We start from the raw sequence: 24,665 nt of genomic DNA on the forward strand, positions 1-24,665 counted from the left end.
CTCCCCAGATCCCAGGAAGTCAGATCCCTGCAACCTGAAGAAACAAGGACTGCTGACCTACAAGCCTGCAGAGAAGGAGGAAGATGACAACTTCTTTGGCCCCAGCCCTACTGGCCTGTGTCAAACTTCGAAAACCTGCTCCAGCGACGCATCTGACAGGGACCAGCGTCCTCTGAAGCCTCAGAGGACTGCCCTGGACTAAAGGACCAAGAAACTCCCGTGAGCAGCGGCCCTGTTCAAATCCAGCTACTTCTTTGCAACAAAGAAGCAACTTCCAAAGACTTCACGTTTCCCGCCGGAAGCGTGAGACTTCCCACTCTGCACCCGGCTGGAGATCCAGAGAACCAACACCTCAGGGAGGACTCCCCGGTGACAGCGAGCTTGTGAGTAACCAGAGACGACCCCCCTGGCCCCCCACAGCGACTCCTGCAGAGAGAATCCAGAGGCTCCCCCTGATCGTGACTGCTTGTAATAAGGGACCCAACGCCTGGAACGAACACTGCACCCGCAGCCCCCAGGACCTGAAGTAACTGAACTTCAACGCGAGAGTGACCCCCCAGATGACCCTCTGCCTAGCCCAGGTGGTGGCTGCCCTGAGAAGCCCCCCTCTGCCTGGGGTTGCTTGAAACTCCAACGGTGGGCTGCCTATGCCCAGGAACTGAGACTTGTAAGTGTTTTACTTACCTCCTAATCTAACCTTTACTTACCTCCCCCAAGAGTTGTTGATGTTTGCCCTAAGTGTCCACTTTGAAATAGCTTATTGCCATTTTTACGAAGACTGTACATTATATTGTTTTAATTCAAAGTTCCTAAAGTATCTAAGTGAAGTACCTTACATTTAAAGTGTTTTATGTAAAGCTTGAACCTGTGGTTCTTAAAATAAACTAAGAAAATATATGTTCGATGGCATCTGTCGCTGTAGATACACATGGTATGCATGAGCTCGCCATCTGGTGTTGGGTCGGAGTGTTACAAGTTGTTTTTCTTCGAAGAAGTGTTTTCGAGTCACGGGACCGAGTGACTCCACCTTCTGTGCTCATTGCGCATGGGCGTCGACTCCATCTTCGATTGTTTTCTTTCCGCCATCGGGTTCGGACGTGTTCCTGTCGCTCCGAGTTTCGGAACGGAAAGATAGCTGAAGACGGAAGATTTTCGACGGTATCGTTGCGATCCGGTTAGAGATAGACACATACAACGACGCGTTGAACATCGAAGCGCTTCGGTGCCCTTCGGGGTAGATTTCGGCACCCCGTCGGGGCCTAGTCGGCCCGACCGCGTGGAGGACAACGCCGATGGAACGGACCCCGTTTCGATTCTGCCCCGAATGCCACAACAAATATCCTTATACGGACCTACACTCGGTCTGTAATCTGTGCCTGTCACCCGAGCACAGCGAAGAATCCTGTGAGGCCTGTCGGGCGTTCCGGTCCCGAAAAACTCTGCGCGACCGTCGAGCGAGAAGACTCCAGATGGCGTCCACGCCAAAAGAGCGTCGACAGTTCGAGACAGAAGAGGAACAGGAGGAATCCTTTTCCATCCAGGATTCAGACTCCGACGAGCTACACTCTACAAGAACTGTGAGTAAGACGTCGAGATCAAACCTTAAAAAAGGAAAGAAGGCCCAGGGGACGCCACTGCCAACCGGCCATGGCTCCACCCAAATTCTCGGTGACCAACAATCGGCACCGAAAAAGGCCCATTCAGTGTCGAGATCGTCCGACTCCGGTCGAGACACCGGCACGCAGCCTCCTCGAGACCGAGAGAGTGCTAAACAGAAGCATCGACACCGAGAGTTCGGTGTCGACACGGATCGACGCCGAGACAGTGGCGCCGAAGACCATAGAGGCCAAGAATTTTCGGCACAGAAAAAAAGGAAGGTTACCTCGGAGCCGAAAAAACAATCGACAGGGGTTTCGGAGCCGAAAAAAGCGACATCAGACCCTGTTTCTGGCTCCTACACTGAAGAGCATTCTATGTCTTCTCAAATGAAGAAACATAGATTTGAACAAGAACTGCAATCCACTGACGTGGATCACACGCAAAAGCGTATCTTTATTCAGCAGGGGACTGGGAAGATCAGTACCCTTCCACCTGTCAAACGAAAGAGAACGCTTCAGTTTACTCCTCAGCAACAAACAGCACAAAAGGTAACACCTCCTCCCTCGCCTCCACCTGTAACTCCGGCTTCGCCAACTTACACCCCGTCACATTCGCCAGCTCACACCGCCATGAGCCACGATGACCAAGATCAGGATGCGTGGGACTTGTACGACGCACCAGTGTCTGATAACAGCCCAGACACATACCCAACTAGGCCATCACCACCGGAAGACAGCACAGCCTACTCACAAGTGGTGGCTAGAGCAGCACTATTCCATAATGTGGAACTACACTCGGAACAAGTAGAGGATGATTTTTTATTTAACACCCTCTCTTCAACCCACAGCTCCTACCAAAGCCTGCCGATGCTCCCAGGCATGCTACGCCATGCAAAGGACATTTTCAAGGAGCCAGTAAAAAGTAGGGCAGTGACGCCTAGGGTGGACAAGAAGTATAAGGCGCCTCCTACGGACCCTGTATTCATCACCTCTCAGCTGCCACCAGACTCTGTGGTGGTAGGGGCTGCCAGAAAAAGGGCAAACTCACACACTTCTGGGGATGCACCTCCCCCAGATAAAGAAAGTAGGAAGTTCGATGCAGCCGGGAAGAGGGTTGCTGTCCAAGCAGCAAACCAGTGGCGCATCGCAAATTCACAAGCGCTGTTAGCGCGATACGACAGAGCCCACTGGGATGAGATGCAGCATCTCATTGAACATCTCCCAAAAGATCTGCAAAAGAGAGCAAAACAGGTTGTTGAGGAGGGTCAAAACATTTCCAACAATCAAATACGCTCCTCCATGGATGCAGCAGACACGGCCGCAAGAACCATTAATACGTCGGTTACCATCCGTAGGCACGCATGGCTCAGAACGTCTGGATTCAAGCCAGAAATTCAGCAGGCAGTGCTTAACATGCCAGTAAACGAAAAACTTCTGTTCGGTCCGGAGGTCGACACAGCCATAGAAAAGCTCAAGAAGGACACTGACACTGCCAAGGCCATGGGCGCACTCTATTCCCCGCAGGGCAGAGGATCTTATAACACCTTCCGCAAAACACCTTTTAGAGGAGGGTTTCGGGGTCAGGCCACACAAGCTAGCACCTCACAGTCCGCACCGCCCACCTACCAGGGACAGTACAGGGGAGGTTTTCGGGGCCAGTATAGAGGGGGGCAATTCCCTAGGAATAGGGGAAGATTTCAAAGCCCCAAAACCACTACCAACAAGCAGTGACTCACATGTCACACACCCCTCCCACACAACACCAGTGGGCGGGAGGATACGTCAATATTACGAAGCATGGGACAAAATAACTACAGACACATGGGTCTTAGCAATTATCCAGCATGGTTATTGCATAGAATTCCTGCAATTCCCTCCAGACATACCACCAAAATCACAAAATTTAACAAAATACCATTCACAGCTTCTAGAGATAGAAGTTCAAGCACTACTGCAAAAAAATGCAATAGAATTAGTACCAAGCACACAAATAAACACAGGAGTTTATTCACTGTACTTCTTGATACCAAAAAAGGACGAAACACTGAGACCAATTCTAGACCTCAGAGTAGTAAACACATTCATCAAATCAGACCACTTTCACATGGTCACACTACAAGAAGTGTTACCATTGCTCAAAAAACACAACTACATGACAACCCTAGACCTCAAGGACGCATATTTCCATATACCAATACATCAATCACACAGGAAATATCTAAGGTTTGTATTCAAAGGAATACATTACCAATTCAAAGTATTGCCTTTTGGTTTAACAACCGCTCCAAGAGTATTCACAAAATGCCTAGCAGTAGTCGCTGCACACATCAGAAGGCAGCAAATACATGTGTTCCCGTATCTAGACGACTGGCTAATCAAAACCAGTTCGCTCACACAATGCTCAAACCACACAAATCAAGTCATACAAACCCTCTACAAACTAGGGTTCACCGTCAACTTTGCAAAATCAAACATTCTGCCAAGCAAAGTACAGCAATATCTAGGAGCCATAATAGACACGACAAAAGGAGTAGCAACGCCAACTCCACAAAGGATCCACAATTTCAACAGGGTCATTCAACACATGTCTCCAAACCAAACAATACAAGCAAGAACAATACTACAGCTCCTAGGCATGATGTCCTCATGCATAGCCATTGTCCCAAACGCAAGACTGCACATGAGGCCCTTACAACAGTGCCTAGCCTCACAGTGGTCTCAAGCACAGGGTCACCTTCTAGATCTGGTGTTGCTAGACCGCCAAACTTACCTCTCGCTTCTATGGTGGAACAGTCTAAATTTAAACATAGGGCGGCCTTTCCAAGACCCAGTGCCAGAGTACGTAATAACAACAGATGCTTCCATGACAGGGTGGGGAGCACATCTCAATCAACACAACATAAGAGGACAATGGAACATACATCAAACAAAACTGCATATAAATCATCTAGAATTATTAGCAGTTTTTCAAGCACTAAAAGCTTTCCAACCAATCATAACCCACAAATACATCCTTGTCAAAACAGACAACATGACAACGATGTATTATCTAAACAAACAAGGAGGAACACATTCAACGCAGTTAAGCTTGTTAGCTCAAAAAATATGGAAGTGGGCAATCCACCATCAGATTGGTCTAATAGCACAGTTTATTCCGGGGATCCAGAATCAGCTGGCAGACAATCTCTCTCGAGATCACCAGCAAGTCCACGAATGGGAAATCCACCCACAGATTCTGTACACCTACTTCACACTCTGGGGAACACCACAAATAGACTTATTTGCAACAAAAGAGAACGCAAAATGCCAAAACTTCGCGTCCAGATACCCACACAAGCAATCCCAAGGCAATGCCCTATGGATGAACTGGTCAGGAATATTTGCTTACGCTTTTCCTCCTCTCCCTCTCCTTCCTTACCTAGTAAACAAATTGAGTCAAAACAAACTCAAACTCATTTTAATAGCACCAACTTGGGCAAGACAACCCTGGTACACAACACTGCTAGATCTGTCTGTAGTACCACACATCAAACTGCCCAACAAACCAGATCTGTTAACGCAACACAACCAACAGATCAGACACCCGGACCCAGCATCGCTGAATCTAGCAATCTGGCTCCTGAAATCCTAGAATTCGGACACTTGCAACTTAGCCAAGAGTGTATGGAAGTCATAAAGCAGGCCAGAAGGCCATCCACTAGACACTGCTACGCAAGTAAGTGGAAAAGATTTGTTTGGTACTGCCATCATAATCAGATACAACCGCTAGATGCAACTCCAAGACATATAGTAAATTACTTGCTCCATTTACAAAAAGCAAAGCTAGCCTTCTCTTCTATTAAAATACACCTTGCAGCAATATCTGCATACCTGCAAACTACCTATTCAACTTCCTTGTATAGGATACCAGTTATCAAAGCATTTATAGAAGGGCTTAAAAGAATTATACCACCAAGAACACCACCTGTTCCTTCATGGAACCTAAACGTGGTTCTAACAAGACTCATGGGCCCACCTTTCGAACCCATGCACTCTTGCGGAATACAATTCCTAACCTGGAAAGTTGCCTTTCTCATCGCCATTACATCTCTAAGAAGAGTAAGTGAAATTCAAGCGTTCACAACACAAGAGCCTTTTATACAAATACATAAAAATAAGGTCGTCCTACGACCTAATCCAAAATTTTTACCAAAAGTTATTTCACCATTCCATCTAAATCAAACGGTAGAACTACCAGTATTTTTCCCACAGCCAGATTCTGTGGCTGAAAGAGCACTACATACATTAGATGTCAAAAGAGCATTAATGTACTACATTGACAGAACAAAGAACATCAGAAAAACTAAACAGCTATTTATTGCATTCCAAAAACCTCATGCAGGTAACCCAATATCAAAACAAGGTATAGCCAGATGGATAGTTAAATGCATCCAAATCTGCTACCTTAAAGCAAAAAGACAACTGCCCATTACTCCCAGGGCACATTCAACAAGGAAAAAAGGTGCTTCAATGGCCTTTTTAGGAAACATCCCAATGCAGGAAATATGTAAGGCAGCCACTTGGTCTACGCCTCACACATTCACCAAACACTACTGTATAGATGTGCTATCCGCACAACAAGCTACAGTAGGTCAAGCTGTATTAAGAACTCTATTTCAGACAACTTCTACTCCTACAGGCTAAACCACCGCTTATGGGGAACTAACTGCTTACTAGTCTATGCATACCATGTGTATCTACAGCGACAGATGCCATCGAACTGAAAATGTCACTTACCCAGTGTACATCTGTTCGTGGCATCAGTCGCTGAGATTCACATGGACCCACCCACCTCCCCGGAAGCCTGTAGCAGTTCAGAAGTTACCTTCAATTTTGTACATTTGTATATATTACTTAATCCTTTAATAGGTACATACTTACATTTTTCATTGCGCGGGCACTATTACTATAGTACAACTCCTACCTCACCCTCTGCGGGGAAAACAATCGAAGATGGAGTCGACGCCCATGCGCAATGAGCACAGAAGGTGGAGTCACTCGGTCCCGTGACTCGAAAACACTTCTTCGAAGAAAAACAACTTGTAACACTCCGACCCAACACCAGATGGCGAGCTCATGCATACCATGTGAATCTCAGCGACTGATGCCACGAACAGATGTACACTGGGTAAGTGACATTTTCATTTTCAATATAAAAAGCTATTGGCCTGGAGTAAGTCTTTGAGTGTGTGTTTCTCATTTATTTCTCTGTAGTCACTTAGATAACTCTTTCAGTACAGCTATCAATGTGTACATTTTTCTGACAAGAAATGTATTTACTGAGAACATTTAGTACTGGTACATTTGCAAAACATTATATGAAGCAGAACAACAAGAGATATACTTCAAACAAGGAAAAATAATGTATGTTTAGCGACAAGTTAATAAGGAGAAATAAGTATGACTGCTGTTTCTTGAAACAGGCAGACTAGTTGTTGACACTGAGAAAAATAACAGGTGAACCAGTAAGAGAATAAACAAAAAAGGTAGTTTACAAGGGTGTGGGAAAGGAACTGGTAGAGAGGGGATGTGGTCTTATTATAAGTCAAGCCGGGGCTCAACGAGCACAGAAGGGGTTTATGGGCTGGGTAACTAAATGACTGAGGATAATAAGTGAACCTGTCAAGTCAACTAAATTAATGGCTCGGGCTAGAAAAGATTCTTGCAATAAACATTCGTGTGGAATTTAAGGATGTTACAGTTTCACTAAACACCGACGTGAAGGTGTGGGCCAATGTGCTGGCAAATCGCCTAGGGATGGTCATTGAACGCCTGGTCCAGCCAGATCTGTCTGGGTTTGTACTACAATGATCCAGCCCGCTTAACCTATGGAGAGTGCACAACGCAATAGTCTTGTGTGAGTCGGTGGGGGAGCACAGAGCTTTGACGTCAGTAGATTTCCAGAAAGCCTTCAATTTGTTCGACTGGGCATACATGTTTACTCTGCTAGACCAGATTGGGTGTAGTCCCAAATTCATCAGTTATAGCCACCTTTTGTACAGGGATCTCGGGGCTAGGATAGGAGTGGTCTGGGTGTTTTCCCGTAGATCACAGACTTCTGGGAGTTGATACGGGGTCCCAAATACATACTGAGTACATCTAGCATTTGCAGCACCCTAGGCCCATAGGAGTCCTGGCCCTCTAGGCTATCACTGAAAGTGTTGTCCACTGAAAGCCCCTAAACAGAGCGTCAACTCGCAACCAGGCCGCCAGCGGTTCAATCATGACTGTGAATAGCAACTAGGAAAAGGGGCAACCCTGATGGGTAATAAAGAAAAAAGTTTGTCGGGATCACCTCTTCTGTCTATAACTCTGATGCGATGTTCAATTCCTCGTTACTCATCTCAATTATCTTCAGCTCAGATGAGTGGGTATTTGCCTAGGGTTTCCACAACATTTACTGATTTACTTGTAAAGAAAGTAGAGGCTACTTCTGAGATCTCTCATCGAATTACGGTACTTATCCTCTGCCAGTTAGGCTATTACCACCAATGCTATTAACACCAATGCCAGTCCTTGTGAGGATCCACTGCAAGAGCCTCTACAAGAGCTAAGTATAACACCAAGAATAATTTCAAGACAAACATCATTGTGTCCAGTAAGAAAGAGGAGACTGACTGCTATTTCTTCTCCAGGCCATTCCCCAGAAAAAAAGATACAGAACTCCTACAAGATGAATAACACTGTCAGGACTACAGAGGACTTCATACACTCCAAATTCAATGGGGGTTTCTCATTGTAGACCGTCTCTGGTGGACGGCATTTCTATCAAGAGGTCTTGGTTAGAGGGGCTACTAAATAGAATCTTCCTCCTTTTATAATGTACAGTTTCTCGTTACTTTTTTGCTGGTCTTCAGGGTCTGTGCCCTAACATAATGGAGTTTATGCAGGTGAGAATTTGGCAAGTCTGTATTTGTTTTTAATTGGGTGAGATTCTTTAGTACCTTAGAAATGTGGATTATCACATATGCTGCATTATTGTGATGTTAATTTGATTCTACATTTGAATCTGGACCTTTGCAGTTTTCTGAAACCTCTGTGCACTTAGCTTTTTAAAGTGCATATGTTTCATGGTGGTCATGCAGAAAGAGACGTACATTTGAGTTATTTCCTTGTTTCGACTTGTGTGGTTTGCTGCTCTGCACAATGGAATCTGTTCTTCATCAGCTAGCCCAATCTAACCAGAATCTGGTAATCCTGCTTTAAAGTTTTTTTGCTATTTTATATGGAGCCTTGGGTCAACATGTTACTCTGTGTCATCTTATAGGGCGTCATAAAGACATTGTAATGAGTTGACGAGGAAATATACATTAAGGGTCTTCTGTGACTACCTGTTACTTTGATATATCAATTGTTATTTACAGCACTCAAATATACTGTAAAACACGAAATAAAGCAATGTAAAGCTGTTAGGTCCCGCTTCCCTATAGTGCCTGCACACACAGGCAACATTACAGGCTTATGTGTGAGCAGAGATAATAGGGCAAGCACACTTATCTCTGGGCTATTTTGCATTGTCTGTGAATGTCCGAAAATGTGTTGAATGGGTGTATGTTTGCGCATGCATATCTGCTTGCAGTGTTGTTGGTCTTCCAAGTAATTTGTCTTCATCTATTATTTAGTAGTCACCTCCACATCCAGTCATGAACCCCTCAAACTAGTGAACATGAGCAAAACCACAGGCAATTTATGACAGCATCCATCGATATAATTACAGTCATTTAAGAAGATAAAGCGATCAGGTTTTACCATTGAAGAATGAGTATTTTTCGCTCTCAACTCTAAATGAAGTGGGATCAAGAGGGTAGGTTTTAGTAGATAGTACAGAAGAGAGTATTTGCTGCAGTGCTGATGTGCCTAAGTTTCAGTGCCAAAACCCCTTTCTTAGTTTTGGCCCCTTACATTTGAATTGGAGTAGAGAAAGGGTTGTTGCCCAATCTGTAATGAAACGTTTAAAGTTTGCAAACTTTTTAGTGTCCTTGGTTACTCCAGTATTGGAACTTTCATAGACTCACATGCTTGAATCATTCCCCGTAGTCGAGATGGGAGTCCCCAGTACCTTATTATAGCAATGCAATTTAACATAATGCATTAAAGCCCTTAGGCCTTAACTTTTGTAGGCTGTCTAAGTCGGTTTAGATAAAAGACCAAAGATAGACCTCAGCCAGTCAGGCTGTGCCACCCTTTAGATTACTCGTGTGAGAAGCTCTAGACCCTCATATTTTCTACTGCATGTCATGCTAGGCAGTATCCACTGAGCTCTGTTTAGTCACACCTTCTTACAGTCAATTCTGAAGCTACCTTTTCCACAGAATTCTACTTATAACAGCTATAATCTCCTACACCATACTTTGGGCTGGTGAATATCTGATTTTTTGGCTTCACCCACCATGTCAGACAAGGAGAAAGAGTCTCCTCTGAACCTGCAGGACCTGTGGCAAGGAAAAACTTCATTTTGAAGATCCACACAAGAACTGTAGATATTGCCTTTACCCAAACCATTCAGCAAAGGACTGCAAGGTATGTCTAACATTTTCTAACAAAACTCTCAAAGACAGAAAGGGCAGACTACTCATTTGGCTCCAGAAAATAAAATCAAGAAAGTATCCTGGTTCTGGATCGGACAGTGAGGAATCATCTACTGCCTTAAGGGAGACTCACAAAAGGGACAGATCACCTCACTCTCAGGCTTCTAGTGAGCATCCCAAAAAGGCCTAAAAAAAAAGACCACTCAGGGGTCTTATAAAGACAACAGTCCTTCCAGCTCTACTCACTGAAAATCTTCATCTTCACACAAGGAATGGAAAGACCATTCAGCCTCTTGAGAAGAGTTCAAAAAGAGTTCTTCTGAACCCCCTACACCACCTCCAAGGATTCAACATTCCTTCAAGAAAGCTTCTGAAAAAAACATTGGTGATGACAAAATCGTCGACGAGGCCCTCATTGTTGACACCAACGACAAAAGCGTCTATGGCGATGATGACGACCAATACTAAGACCACTGTCTCAACAGTGTGCAGTGCTTTAACAGTTCACACAAAATTGTCGACAGCGCCTTTAGTCAGACCGTCAATGTTAAAAATAATTATCTCTTCACCTCTGTCGACAGCAGCGATGACAATACCATCATCGACAGCCACATCTCCACTGCCTCGTCGATGGGACCCACTATGTCACCGCAAGTTGCACCATCGACGGCACAGTTGACGGCAGAGAAATAAAAGAAACAAGGGAAAACCAAGAATTTGACACCATCCCACACCTCTCCTAGTAAGGTGTCACCGTTAATTCTCTTCCAGGGGATCCTCATCAATAGTCATAAACATTGAATATTCCCGCCCTTGTGCGGGGACCCCGGAGCATATATATATAAAATACATACATATTATCATGTGTAAAACAGAAATGCAGGCTATAATCATAAATAGGCTAAAATGCTTTATTTCTATGCAAGTTTTTTTTTTTTTTTTTTTTTTTTTATATATTATAAAATCACAATAGATCATAAATATCTACCTAAGCCCCCAAAAACTGGACTTAGGGAAGTAAACAGCAGTAAATAGCAGAGAAAAATAGAAAAAACTACATTGAAAAACAATGAAGCATTCTTAGCCAATAGGCTGCATGCAGGTTAACACAGGAGAACCATAAAAACTTTGGCACCGTGCCTTTAAGACCCTGAGCACCTCCAGTATCCCACCATGCCTCAGGGGTGAAGGGAAGGTGACAGTTGGTTCACAGTTAGGTCAGTTCTTTTTTCCGGCTTCTTCTGAGAGGATCCTGGAGCATTGAGCTCTCAGTTTTTCTGAGTTTTTCTTCAGAAAAATCCTTAAAAAATAGTGTTTTTCCTGTTTACTCGACAGATAACATCTTTTGTCTGAGTTGGGAAGTTTTTTTGACAGAAAATGCCATCTCTTTTTGTAAAATGTCCTTCTTGTGGGAAGAAGAAAGCCCAGTCAGACCCACACTCTCTGTGTATTGTCTGCCTGCCACAGAGTCACTGTCCTGACACCTGCAAGTATTGTAAGAACATGTCAAGGAGGACTCTCAAAGACAGAGAGAAGATCAGGCTACATGGGCTTCAGGAGAGGAAAAAGTCAACATCCTCTTCACTTCCCAGACCTACAACAGAAGGAATGGCCCGATCGACGTCGACAGGTAGGATTGTGCCTGTTTGTTCTCCATCGACGTCATCAGCACCACGTCTCACCGGCATAGATCGCCGTCGACGGTGACCAGACCGACGTCGAAGGACAAAGCGTCGAAGCATGGACACAGGGGTACATCTCCGTCGACGGCAGGCCGCCGTTCGGCGTCGAGCCATCTCCGGCGCTCCCGTTCGCCGTCGAGAACGTCTCACCCCTTGGCGTCGAAGGACACGACACCAAAACCACCACGACGGCATGAACATCCGCCGTCGACCACTCGCCACTCAACGTCGAGACACACGACGGCGAGTAGGTCCAGGTCCGGCGATCGGCATCAAGACATTCAACGTCAAGGCCTTCGACGTCAAGACCTTCGACGTCGAGAACAGACCAGCCATCGCAACCTTCGACGTCGAGGATACAATCGACGTCGACACAACCTTCAGCTGTGTCACAGGCAGTAGAGCCAGCGGACAAAGCTCCCTCACCGATGGTCTCTATAAGGAGTGCATCATCCCATTCCAGAGCGGTCTCATCGGGGCATGTTTCTCCCATCACTCTATCACCCAGATGGTTAGAGAGCCTGAATAGACCGGCAGCATCCCCGGATTCCCAATACTCTAGGATGTATTCTCCTACTGCCCCATTACCGAGAACGCCATCGCCTACAGCTAGAGCAGGACGGGCTCGTTCTGCTTCTCGTCAGCCGACCACAAGACCTGCACACTCTGCTACAGCCTCTCAGAGCAGGTCCCGTTCCCGAAGGAGAACCAGGTCGCGAACACCACGCAGAAGATCACCTTCTTGGTCTTCTTCAGGATCGTCTGTTGGGCGCTACTCCCCCACACTCACAGATTCTCCACCTGCTAGGATTTCCCCGGTGGATGATATCACCACTTTTAATGAGGTTCTTCTAAGGGGAGCGCAGAAGCTAAATATTGAGGTACCGGAACCGGCCACCTCATCCTCAGTTATCTTTGAGACCCTACAACACAGATCAGTCTCGAGAAAACTGCTGCCACTAGTACCGGGTTTGCTGCAACCTACTATGGACACTTTTCTGTCTCCAGCCACTCTCAAGTCTGCCCCGGCTAGGATTCAAAAGAAATACAAAGCTGCGGAGCAAGATCCTTTATTCCTGCGGAAGGATCCGCCACCGGACTCTGTGATCTTAGCCGCAGCCAGAAAAACACACTCTGTGGCATCATCTTCCACAGTCCCCCCGGATAAGGAGAGCAGACACCTAGACTCCCTGGGGAGAAAGATGTGCGGTACGGCGGCATCTGCTATGAAGGTCTCCAGCGCCTCAGCACTTCTGGGCAGATATGACCGCTCTCTGTGGGACTCACTCCACAGATTTACAGAAAAGTTGCCCAGGGAAGATAGACAGGACTTCCAGGAAATCTTGCAGGAAGGGGGCCTAGTATCTAACCAGGTCATCAGCGCGGCGGCGGACGGGGCGGATTTGGCTGCGCATGGGTATGCGCACGGAATCTGCGCTAGGAGGTCTTCCTGGCTACAGCTCACGGGTCTGAAGCAGGAAGCACAGCAACGCATTTTAAACCTCCCATTCAGCGGCAATTCGTTGTTCGGTACCCACGCGGATGAAGAGATGGCCCGAATGAAAACGGAAGTGGACACGATGAGGGCAGTGGGCCTGGAACGTAAGAAAGACTTCAGGCGGAGGTACAGGCCGTACGACAGACGACCATTCCAGCAGAGGGTTCAAACCCCTCACTGGTCTCAGAGGCCACAACAACGAAAGGGACGTCCCCTGTTTCAGGCACGTAGACCCACAAGAGACCGAGGGTCAAGTAGACCTCAACAGTCTACAGCAAAGACACCAACAAAGCAATGAGGCATTGCTTCCCTCAGCACTGTGCACCACTCCGGTGGGGGGAAGTGTTACGCATCATCTTCACGAGTGGCACTCCATCACAAAAGACAAGTGGGTGCTCAATATTGTCGAACATGGCTATTCTCTCCTTTTCAAAAAACCTCCTCCACACTTGCCGCCAGCAAGAGGTTTTCCTTCTCATCTCAGCCTGCTACGCAAGGAAGTTCTCGCACTCCTACAAAAGAAAGCTGTAGAAAAGGTTCCTCCGGCACAAAAAGGAAAAGGGGTGTACTCCCGTTACTTTCTGGTGGCGAAAAAAGGTCAACAGGGCCTCTTCAGGCCAATTCTGGACTTACGGCTCCTGAACAAGTACATAAGAAAACAGAAGTTCAGGATGCTAGCCCTTCACCAGATTGTCCCGCAACTGCATCAGGGAGACTGGATGTGCTCCATCGACCTACAGGATGCATATTTTCACATCCCAATAGCATCCAAACATCGGAAATTTTTACGTTTCCAGATAGCGTCACAGCACTACCAATTCAGAGTCCTTCCATTCGGCCTGAAGTCTGCACCCCGAGTCTTTTCAAAATGTGTAGCGGTGGTAGCGGCACATCTTCGAAGACAAAAAATATTCGTCTACCCCTACCTGGACGACTGGCTAGTGAAGGCCTCCTCTCCGGATCAGGCGAGAGAACATTGAGACATCGTACTAAGAACTTTCGAGTCTCTAGGTCTTCAAATCAACCACAACAAGTCAACCCTGATTCCAACACAAAACCTCCACTACCTGGGAGCGATACTAAACACAGAGCTCCAAAGAGTGTATCCTTCGGAGGAACGACTTTTATCAATCCACAGGAAGTGTCAACAACTATTAACAGCCGATGCACCTACTGCTCGTCAGGTGACGTCGCTTCTGGGCTCCATGGCTTCATGCATCTTCATTGTCCCGAATGCCAGGCTACGCATGAGGCCCCTTCAGGAGGCATTAGAGAACAATTGGAGCCAAAAGACGGGTCACTGGGAGGACAGAGTTCGACTACCAGCAGTGGCTTTTCAATCACTACAATGGTGGATGCACAGACCTCACCTGTCGATAGGTTCTCCGTTTCACCAGACAATTCCAGCCGACATTCTGGTAACGGATGCGTCTCTTCAGGGTTGGGGTGCTCATCTGGGTTCCTTCCAAGCTCAGGGTCTGTGGTCCGACAAGGAAAAGAACTATCACATAAATCTACTGGAGCTCAGAGCAGTCCATCTGGCTCTCAAATCTTTCTCTCCATTGGTTCAGGGGAAATCTCTCCTAATTCAGACAGACAATACAACCACAATGTATTACCTGAACAAACAGGGAGGAACAAGATCACTACCTCTGTCTCGAGAATCCCAAACGATATGGCATTGGCTCCTGGCCAGGGGAATGTCTATCACAGCGGTACACCTGCCAGGTCAGCAAAACGTAGAGGCAGATTTCCTGAGCAGACATCTAGAAGACGCGCACGACTGGGTCCTACACGACGAAGTCGTCGAGGACATCTTCGGTCAATGGGGTCGACCCCAGTTGGATCTCTTTGCAGACGAAACAAACAAAAAATGCCCAGACTTCGCATCCAGGTTCTGCCGTCCGGGATCTCAAGGGAATGCCCTGTTGATCAACTGGTCAGGGACATTTCTCTACGCCTTTCCACCGATTCCCCTCATACCGGCAGTAATCAACAAATTTTACAACTCCAGAACCAGAATGATTCTGATAGCGCCACAATGGCCCCGCCAATTCTGGTACACGGACCTACTCAACTTATCGGAAAAACCTCACAGGAGGTTGCCGTGCAGACCGGATCTCCTGAGCAGAATGGAAGGCAGAATCCTACATCCCAACCTTCCCTCTCTGAGCTTGACAGCATGGCTCCTGAATTCCTACAGTATGGGCACCTAGGCCTCTCGCAGGAGTGCATGAACATCTTGAAAGAGTCAAAACGACCTTCCACGCGGCGTTCTTCCGCTTTTAAGTGGAAGAGATTTTACATCTGGTGCTCTCAACAAGGTATAAATCCCATACGAGCTCAGGAGGACGTCATACTGTCCTATTTGCTTCATCTGGCGAAGTCTGGTCTGCAGGTATCTTCTATGAAGGTTCATTTGTCTGCAATTACAGCGTATCGTAAGTCGCCTTCTCAGGAATCCTTCTTTACGATACCTGTAGTCAAGGATTTTTTAGAAGGCTTGAAAAAGGTTTTTCCTCCCATTCGGAGACCTTCTCCTCCATGGGAACTGAATGTAGTCCTGTCAAAGCTTATGGGCCCTCCCTTTGAACCTATCCACAAGGCCTCTTTACAGCACCTTACGTGGAAGACGGCTTTTTTGGTGGCCATTACTTCAGCGAGGAGGGTCAGCGAAATTCAGGCTCTGTCTTGCAGAGAACCGTACACGGTTTTTCACGATAATAGAGTGGTTCTGCGAACTCACCCATCTTTCCTTCCAAAGGTGGTGTCAGAATTCCATATCAATCAGACTATATCTTTACCGACTTTCTTTCCCAATCCGGAGACTCCGGCTGAGAAAGCATTGCATTCTTTAGACTTGAAAAGAGTTCTGAAATTCTATTTGGACAAAACAAAACCGATTAGACATTCTAACCATTTGTTTCTAAATTATGGTCATTTAAGAACAGGAGAGGCAGCGTCTAAACGAACGATATCAAGATGGATTGTGTCTTGTATTGTTAACTCTTACCAACTGGCTAATAAGCGATTACTGGCTAGGCCAAAAGCGCATTCCACAAGGGGAAAAGCGGCTACTGCTGCCCTCCTTAACAATGTACCAATTTCCGAGATTTGTAAGGCTGCTACATGGAAGTCTGTGCATACCTTTACTAAGCATTACTGTTTAGACTCGGATGCAAGAGCGGATGCCCAGGTGGGGCAGGCCTCTCTTAGAAATCTATTTGCATGAATATATATTCTTTCCTGCACTTCTTTCAGACAGTCCGCAGAGTTTAGGGATGGGCTTGCTAATCTATTCAATGTTTATGACTATTGATGAGGATCCCCTGGAAGAGAAGGATAAGTTACTTACCTGTAAATCCTAGTTCTCTTCCAGGGGTATCCTCATCAAAGTCATAAACAACCCACCCTCCTCCCCGGACTCAAGTCTCCTAGAAGTGCAGGACAGATTATTTTTCTAATCAGTTACACAGATTGTCACCGTAAAAAAGTACTGACCTAACTGTGAACCAACTGTCACCTTCCCTTCACCCCTGAGGCATGGTGGGATACTGGAGGTGCTCAGGGTCTTAAAGGCACGGTGCCAAAGTTTTTATGGTTCTCCTGTGTTAACCTGCATGCAGCCTATTGGCTAAGAATGCTTCATTGTTTTTCAATGTAGTTTTTTCTATTTTTCTCTGCTATTTACTGCTGTTTACTTCCCTAAGTCCAGTTTTTGGGGGCTTAGGTAGATATTTATGATCTATTGTGATTTTATAATATAAAAAAAAAAAAAAAAAAAAAAAAAACTTGCATAGAAATAAAGCATTTTAGCCTATTTATGATTATAGCCTGCATTGCTGTTTTACACATGATAATATGTATGTATTTTATATATATATGCTCCGGGGTCCCCGCACAAGGGCGGGAATATTCAATGTTTATGACTTTGATGAGGATACCCCTGGAAGAGAACTAGGATTTACAGGTAAGTAACTTATCCTTCCAGCACACCTCCTGGAGGAAGATGATTCAGATGAGGAAGGTCCATTCGGTGTTGCCCACAGCCCGTCTGAGTCGTACGTAAGGTGCTGGGAAGTAGACAGTGACAATCAGTATGGGTCTGACGCGTTAGCCATACTGATACCAGGAAAAGATGGTCCCTATACCTGGATCCCTCATATTAGATTTACATTTAATGCTTACAGATCATAGGAAGCGGTTTCCACCGACTACCACTGTGACACAGCAATTACCTATACCACCAAGTTCACCATTACCCACCGCCTTCCACACCTACTCAAGCATGGTTATCTCTACCTGCGATTCCCAGACACACGCCTCAGATCCATCAACCTCTGATGATGATAGAGGATGGAGGGTTACCAGGTGTCACTATGGAATGGGATAATTCCCAGAATCCTCCCGTTCCGGTACATTCACTGCCAGAAGACATTGGTGGATTCTATAATCCACTGGAGAGAAATGCAAAACAATTTGCACTGCCAATGCCAACAAAGCAGATGGACTGCTTCCTTTATGCCTTTAAGAAGCCCTTCCAAAGAAGTTTTAGATCCATGCCAATAGTTGATTATATATGGGATGAGAGCCTCAAAGTGATGAGGAATCCTGCCACAGTTACTGTAGTCCTGCCCAGCCTATGCAAAAAATATAAAGCGCCAGAGGACGCCCCAGCCTGTTTTGCGGGTCATCCTAAGCCGGACTGAGTAATTCCACAGGCAGCCTAATTCAGATCCGAGAACCCTTCAGCTCCAATCTCTGCATCCCCCGACAAAGAAGGGAAGCGACTTGATAACATCCGAAAATGTTTTTCTTCAATGCTTTCTCTTAGGGTCAGGGCATCAAATTCCTTGGCTGTTATAGGCACATACGACAGGCAGTTATGGGCGGACATCGCACCTTACTTGGACCAGTTACCAGAAGATGCCAAGGCAGAAGCGAAGAAAATACCACAGAAGGGGGAATGAGCCTCAGCAGAGGTTGACTGTGCGAGGGACATCACTACTACTGCCACTCGACAATTGGCAGGAGCCACTGTTCTTAAAAGGTAGAGTTGGCTTTGTGCAGCTCCATTCATGCCAGAGGTACAAAATAAGATTCTTGATCTACCTTTTGATGTTGAAGTTCTTTTTGGTAAGCATGTTGATGATGCCCTGCAAGCTATCACGACTGATACAGACACAGCCAAATCTCTCCGAACCCAACAGCCTTTTCGAGGTGACCAGAGGGCTTGGGTTTCCATCCTACAGAGATTTCCACCAGTACAGGTACCCGGTTTACACCTCTTCTTGCCAGTCCTTTCACACTCAATATCCGCACAGACAGCCTCCGCAGGCTGCCTATAGTAGGCCCACACAAAAAACTAAAACAGGACGGCAGGGAAAGGTCACAGTCCGTAGACAATGACTTTTTTCACTGAGGCCGGCTACCAATCTTTCTTCCATTTCAAAAATAGGAGGAAGGATTTCCCATTGCTATCACCTCTGGCAAGACATCACTTCAGATAAATGGGTGTTGAACCTTATCCAGTTTGGCCATACCCTGGAGTTCCTGCAAATTTCACCAGCAAGAGCTGCTCTTCCACACACTCAAAAGCACATATCTCTCCTCAAAATGGAAGTTTTGACAATGCTCAGGAGGTGAGCAATAGAAAACGTTCCTGTTTCAGATAGAAAGAAAGGCTTCTACTCGCGTTTCTTTCTTGTCCAAAAGAAGTGGGAGGAGTGGCGTCCAATCTTGGACCTCAGGGAGCTGAACACATATCTCAAGAAGCAGTCATTCCGTATGGTTACTCTACCTGATATTCTCTCGCTTCTAAATCCAGGAGATTATATGCCCACTCTCGATCCCCACGACTCATACTTCCACATTCCGATCCATCCATCCGACAGAAAGTTTCTCAGATTTGCAGTAGCCGGATAGCACTCCCAATTCAAAGTTCCCCCATTCGGCCTGAAATCAGCTCCAGGGATTTTCACCAAAGGCTTAGCTCCAGCCGCAGCATTCTTGACAAAACAAAAGCATCAGGTCTTCTCATATTTGGACGACTGGCTGATCAAAGCCTCATCCAAGGCTGAGGATCAGAGGTCAACAGCAGCCTGTATACTACTGTTCGGGGTGTGGGGTCTCAGGGTCAGCGACAAGAAGTCAACCTATCCGTCCTCAAACATATCACTTTTCTGGGTGCAGTCCTAGACACGTCACTCAACAAAGCTGCTCCTACAAAGAAAAGACAGCAAAAACTTATTATCCTGGCCAAATGGGTTCAAAGAAGAAAAGCTTTCTGTTTGCCTCTTCTGGTCCCTGTTAGGGATGATGTCTTCCTTTACCCTCTCATTCCATTCTGCCATCTCAAAATGCGACCCCTTAAAGAGCAACTGGACAGTCAGTGGACACAGTCCACCAGGTCCTTTGACAATACAATCAGGATTACAAAGCCTATGATTACAACTCTGTTTTGGTGGACCCAGAGTTCCCATCTGACAGTAGGTCTCTTATTTCTCACTCCGCCATCCCCGTGGGTAATCACAACCAACACTTCCCTGGAAGTGTGAGGAGCCTACCTTCAGGACTTGCAGGTCAGTGGCAAGTAGAAAACGCATCACAAGACTTTCCACATATATTTTTTCGAGCTCAAAGCGGTTCCCCTAGTCCTTCAAGCTTTAATACGAAAAATAGAACATTTGCCAGTCCTCATACTTACAGACAACACTACAATTATGCACTATACTAACAAACTGGGAGGGACCAGATCTCTGCTCTTGTCTCAAGAATTGCAGCATATCTGAAATTTGTCCATCCTCCATGGAGTGCATCTGCAGGCAGACCATATGCCAGGAAAGCAAAATGTGCTAGCGGACTCTCTCAGCAGGTTGACAACATCCAACCACGAATGGAAATTAGATCAGAAGGTGCTCAACCACGTCTTCTCTCAGTGGTGCAAGTCAAACCTGGACCTGTTTGCCACCCCCATTAGAATGCAAAATGCCAATTCTTTGTGGGTCAGGATCACCATCTGGGCTAATGGGGGAATGCATTTTTGATTACATGGTCAGGAATAAATGCCTACGCCTTTCCTCCTTTTCCCGTAATTCCGAGAGTCCTAGACAAGATCAAGGCCAAATACTGCAAAATACTCCTGATAGGCCCTGCATGGCCTTGCCAGCATTGGTATGCAGAACTACTCCTAATACAGAATCCCAGCATCTCTCTGCCAATAATACCATGCCTACTGACAATGAGCAAGGGTCAAGTACTGCACCGGATCCAGCATCACTTCATTTAACAACCTGGCTCCTGCATGCAATGACATCTCTTTTGACTGTAGAGACATTGCTAGAGCGGACAGTACAAACAGGACTTACTGTCATAAATGGAAAGGATTTTGTATATGGTGCAAACAAGCTCAAGTACATCCATTGAAATCATCACCAGAGCAGGCTCTTCCATACCTACTGGTGAGAACTGGTTTGGCTTGTGCTTCAGTTAAGGTTCACTTGGCTGCAATATCCCGTTACAGGCCATCAGAAAACTTACCACCTTGTGTTTTACTAGGATCATCAAAACAGTTCATTAAAGAACTCTTCCAAACTTTCCCGCCAGCCAGCCCACCTCCTCCAACTTAGCAGCTCAACATAGTTTTATCCCAATTAATGAATCACCAATTCGAACCTATACAGACATAGGACTTGAGATCATGCTTCCTATCGCCCTTACATCAGCTCGAAGGATTAACGAAATCCAAGCCTTCACCATTCAAGATCCCTTTTTGCAGTTTAAAGAAGACAGGGTTATACTACGAACAAATTTAAAGTTCATACCCAAAGTCCCTTCGGATTTTCTCAATAATCAGCCAGTAGTCCTAAAGTCGTACTTTCTGAAACCTACCACACCGGCGGAACAGGCCCTTCATTCTTTGGACATCAAAAGATGTCTCAAATTTTATCTGGATAAAACCAAGGACTTTAGAAAGTCCAATCAACTATTCGTGGTGTTCAGTGCCCCTAGGAAAGCCCAACCACACTCGAAGCAAGGGATTGCTCAGTGGATATCCAACGCAATACGTTTCTGCCAGAAGTATAGGGAAGCATTTGCGGAGACTAATGATTGACCATTCAACAAGAGCTGTAGCGGCGTCTACTGTGCTATTTGCTGGTGTGCAAAGCGGTCACCTGGAAGAACACACACACTTTTACGAACCGCTACTGCTTGGAGGCAATGCCTCAAGGTGATGTGGCAGTGGTGCAGGTGGTGCTAAGACATCTGTCCAGTAATGGCGAGCTATCGTGTTCTTTTTTCCCCTCCATCCCAGTTTGTGTAACATCCCAAGTCTTGTTACGAAACATATTGATAGATTTTGTCAATTATCACATGTATATTCAAAATACAATGTGATTCAGTACTGCTTGCTACTCTGATTCAAGCATGTGAATCTCTGAAAATTCCATTAGTGGAGTAAGTTCCCTGTAAGTAACTGTAGTTCTCCAGTATTGGAATCTTTCATAGATGCACATGCGCCCCTCCCTCCTCCCCTGAGAAGCTCACCGTTACCACTATCCATTTTTTTCTTTCTTTTTCACTGATCCTCTTGCACTTGTGCCTAGGAAAATCTGAGGGACTAGAGCTTCTCAGAGGAGTGTTCTAAAAAAGAGGTACAGCCTGATTGGCTGAGGTCTATCTTTGGTCTTTTTTCTAAACAGCCTACAAAAGTGATGGCCTAAGGGCCTTAATGCATTAAGTTTTACATTACATTGTTATTATAAGGTACCGGGGACTCCGATCTCAACAACGGGGAATGATTCTATGAAAGATTCCAATATTGAAAAACTACAGTTACAGGTAAGCATCTTACTTTCTTTACACTTCTGGAATTCACAGGGCAAGACCCAATCAATCCAAGTATAGGATAGGTTACCAGAGTAGGTCAGTGTCAATACTGGAATTGTCCTGTTGGGAATAGGATTGATCCAGAGACATAACCTTATATTTGCCTGTGTTGGGCTTTCCATATTTTAGTTGCTGGTATCTGCCAAAGTCAAGAAGTTATCTGTGTAGAGCATTCTCAGATCTAGACAGCATCCTTTAGCTTCAGAAGACCTGGTAACTGAGTGTTGTAGTCACAGGTGACTTAAGGCGTCTAGCAGAGGTGTGTGCACTGTTTCTATCCATTTTGTACCTGTTGTGTGTCTGAGGGAGCTTAAACTACTGCTGTGTGAAATGCTTGTATTGCTACTGCAAATTCTGTAATGATATTTGTGCCATATGAAGCTTGCGAAAATCAATAGGTAATCTTTTACTTAAATATATTATATGTGTTCTTGCTTGAAACAGTCACAGAGTAATGAAGAAAACCCAGTCTATTTCCAGCAAGGAGTTGCTGTAGACCTGCGAGATCACCTCATGAAGCTGGAGCGGGAGGTAAGCAGTTAGCAGGCTAGCTTGTTTGTGACTGCAAATGGAAAGGAGAAATAATCTGCTATGTCACAAAAGAGTGATAGCATCTTTGTGTTGATGTTATAAGCAAACATTTGGTGTTTTGTGGCGCAAACTGCTAAAGGAGCGTGTTAGATATGAACATGAAAGAACAGATCTTATTAAAAAATAGCCACGTCCTTTTTGACTGTTGCTGTAGACTTTATCTACAGCAACAGAGAAGTTATCAGTGGTTGCTTACAAATTAAAGCTACTTTTCCTATTGCACAAGGAAATGTGGTAATGTCAGCACCCTGTTAGTCAGATAATGTCTTTCACACACGCGCATATATATATATAATTGTATTACCTAGTGGCGGTTGCCACTATGTAGCTATAGTTAGGATCTAGTTTCTATAGAAAGAACATTTTTTGTCTCGCTAAGAATCTTGAGATGAATCTTCATGAAAATTTCCAAGAGAATACAATGCTCACTTTATCTGCTGTCTGTAAAGTTTCGGGCTGATCTTTCAAGTTGGGGGCGGGAGGGTCCCAAAACAAGTTTTCTCCATTCATTTTTCCATAGGGATTTTTAACAGGGTTAGCGCCAAAATCACTGGTCGGAATTACACCACATTTGGCAGAAAGGTAGCTCTTGGTCCGGAAAGAACCCTTTTTGTTATTTGGTGTAAATCCATACAGTAGTTTTTTGAGAAATTAAGGGCCATCCAAATTTGTATGTTCGATGGCATGTGTAGCTGCAGATACACATGCTGTGCATTATCCTGCCATCTAGTGTTGGGCTCGGAGTGTTACAAGTTATTTTTCTTCGAAGAAGTCTTTTCGAGTCACGAGATCGAGGGACTCCTCCCCTTTCGGCTCCATTGCGCATGGGCGGCGACTCCATCTTAGATTGTTTTCTTTCCGCCATCGGGTTCGGACGTGTTCCTCTTCGCTCCGTGTTTCGGTTTGGAAAAGTTAGTTAACTATCGGAATATTTGACGGTATTGTTTGCGCTCAGTATCGGGTTAGTAATAGCACATCGACACCGAAGAAAAGAAGAGCTACGGCAGCCCTTTGGGGGCTTACACTCCTTGGCTGGGCCTGGTCGGCCCGACTGCGTGCGTCTTCAAGGCTCATGGAACGGACCCCATTCCGCTTCTGCCCCGAATGCCACGCTAAGTATCCTTATACAGACCAGCATTTGGTGTGTAATTTGTGTTTGTCCCCCGAACACAAAGAGGATACCTGCGAGGCCTCTCGGGCATTTCGGTCGAAGAAAACGCTACGGGACCGGAGAGCTCGAAGGCTTCAAATGGCGTTGACGCCGGCTGGACACCCCATCGTCGAAGAAGAGGAGACGTTCTCCATTCCTGATTCGGACTCGGACGAACCCGAGAGTGAGCAGCCGGCGAGGCAACAAACCGTGAGTAAAACAGCCCCGGCCAAAACTCACACAAAAATTATGAAAGCCCAGGGGACGCCACTGCCGACAGGCCATGGCTTAACCCGTAAGCACGGTGACCAAGCACCGGCACCAAAAAAGGGCACTCACCTGCCGAAGACGTCTGACTCCGATTGAGATACCGGCACAGAGTATACTCGGCACCGAGATACCGGCTCCGACCAAACTCGGCACCAAGATATTGGAACCCCGAAACCGAAAAAGGTTGCTCCGGAGCCGAAAGACTGCTGAAAAGGTTCTGGTGCCGAAACATCCAGCCTCGGAGCCGAAACAAAGCTCCTATACCGAAGAACAAGGCCTTTCATCACAACTACAAGGCCATAAGTTTGGACAAGAACTAGAGATGGGAGAGCCAGACTATACACAGAGAAGGCTCCATATACAGAAGGACACAGGGAAAATAAGAACTCTTCCCCCAATTAAAATGAAGCGGAAACTTGC

General features: G+C 45.8%; 1 protein-coding gene across 9 annotated transcripts in view; it reads left to right on the forward strand.

Annotated features, from left to right (window-relative positions):
* NUGGC (nuclear GTPase, germinal center associated) overlaps positions 1-24,665 on the forward strand; it is a 1,501,499-nt gene that overhangs the window by 522,810 nt on the left and 954,024 nt on the right. For all 9 annotated transcript variants that reach the window (XM_069221057.1, XM_069221058.1, XM_069221055.1 and 6 more), the window contains one exon: positions 22,679-22,765. In XM_069221057.1, the coding sequence (XP_069077158.1) occupies positions 22,679-22,765 (87 nt within the window). The remainder of the gene's footprint in view (positions 1-22,678; positions 22,766-24,665) is intronic.

This window comes from Pleurodeles waltl, chromosome 2_2, assembly GCF_031143425.1.
Source record: "Pleurodeles waltl isolate 20211129_DDA chromosome 2_2, aPleWal1.hap1.20221129, whole genome shotgun sequence".
Classification (NCBI taxonomy): domain Eukaryota; kingdom Metazoa; phylum Chordata; class Amphibia; order Caudata; family Salamandridae; genus Pleurodeles; species Pleurodeles waltl.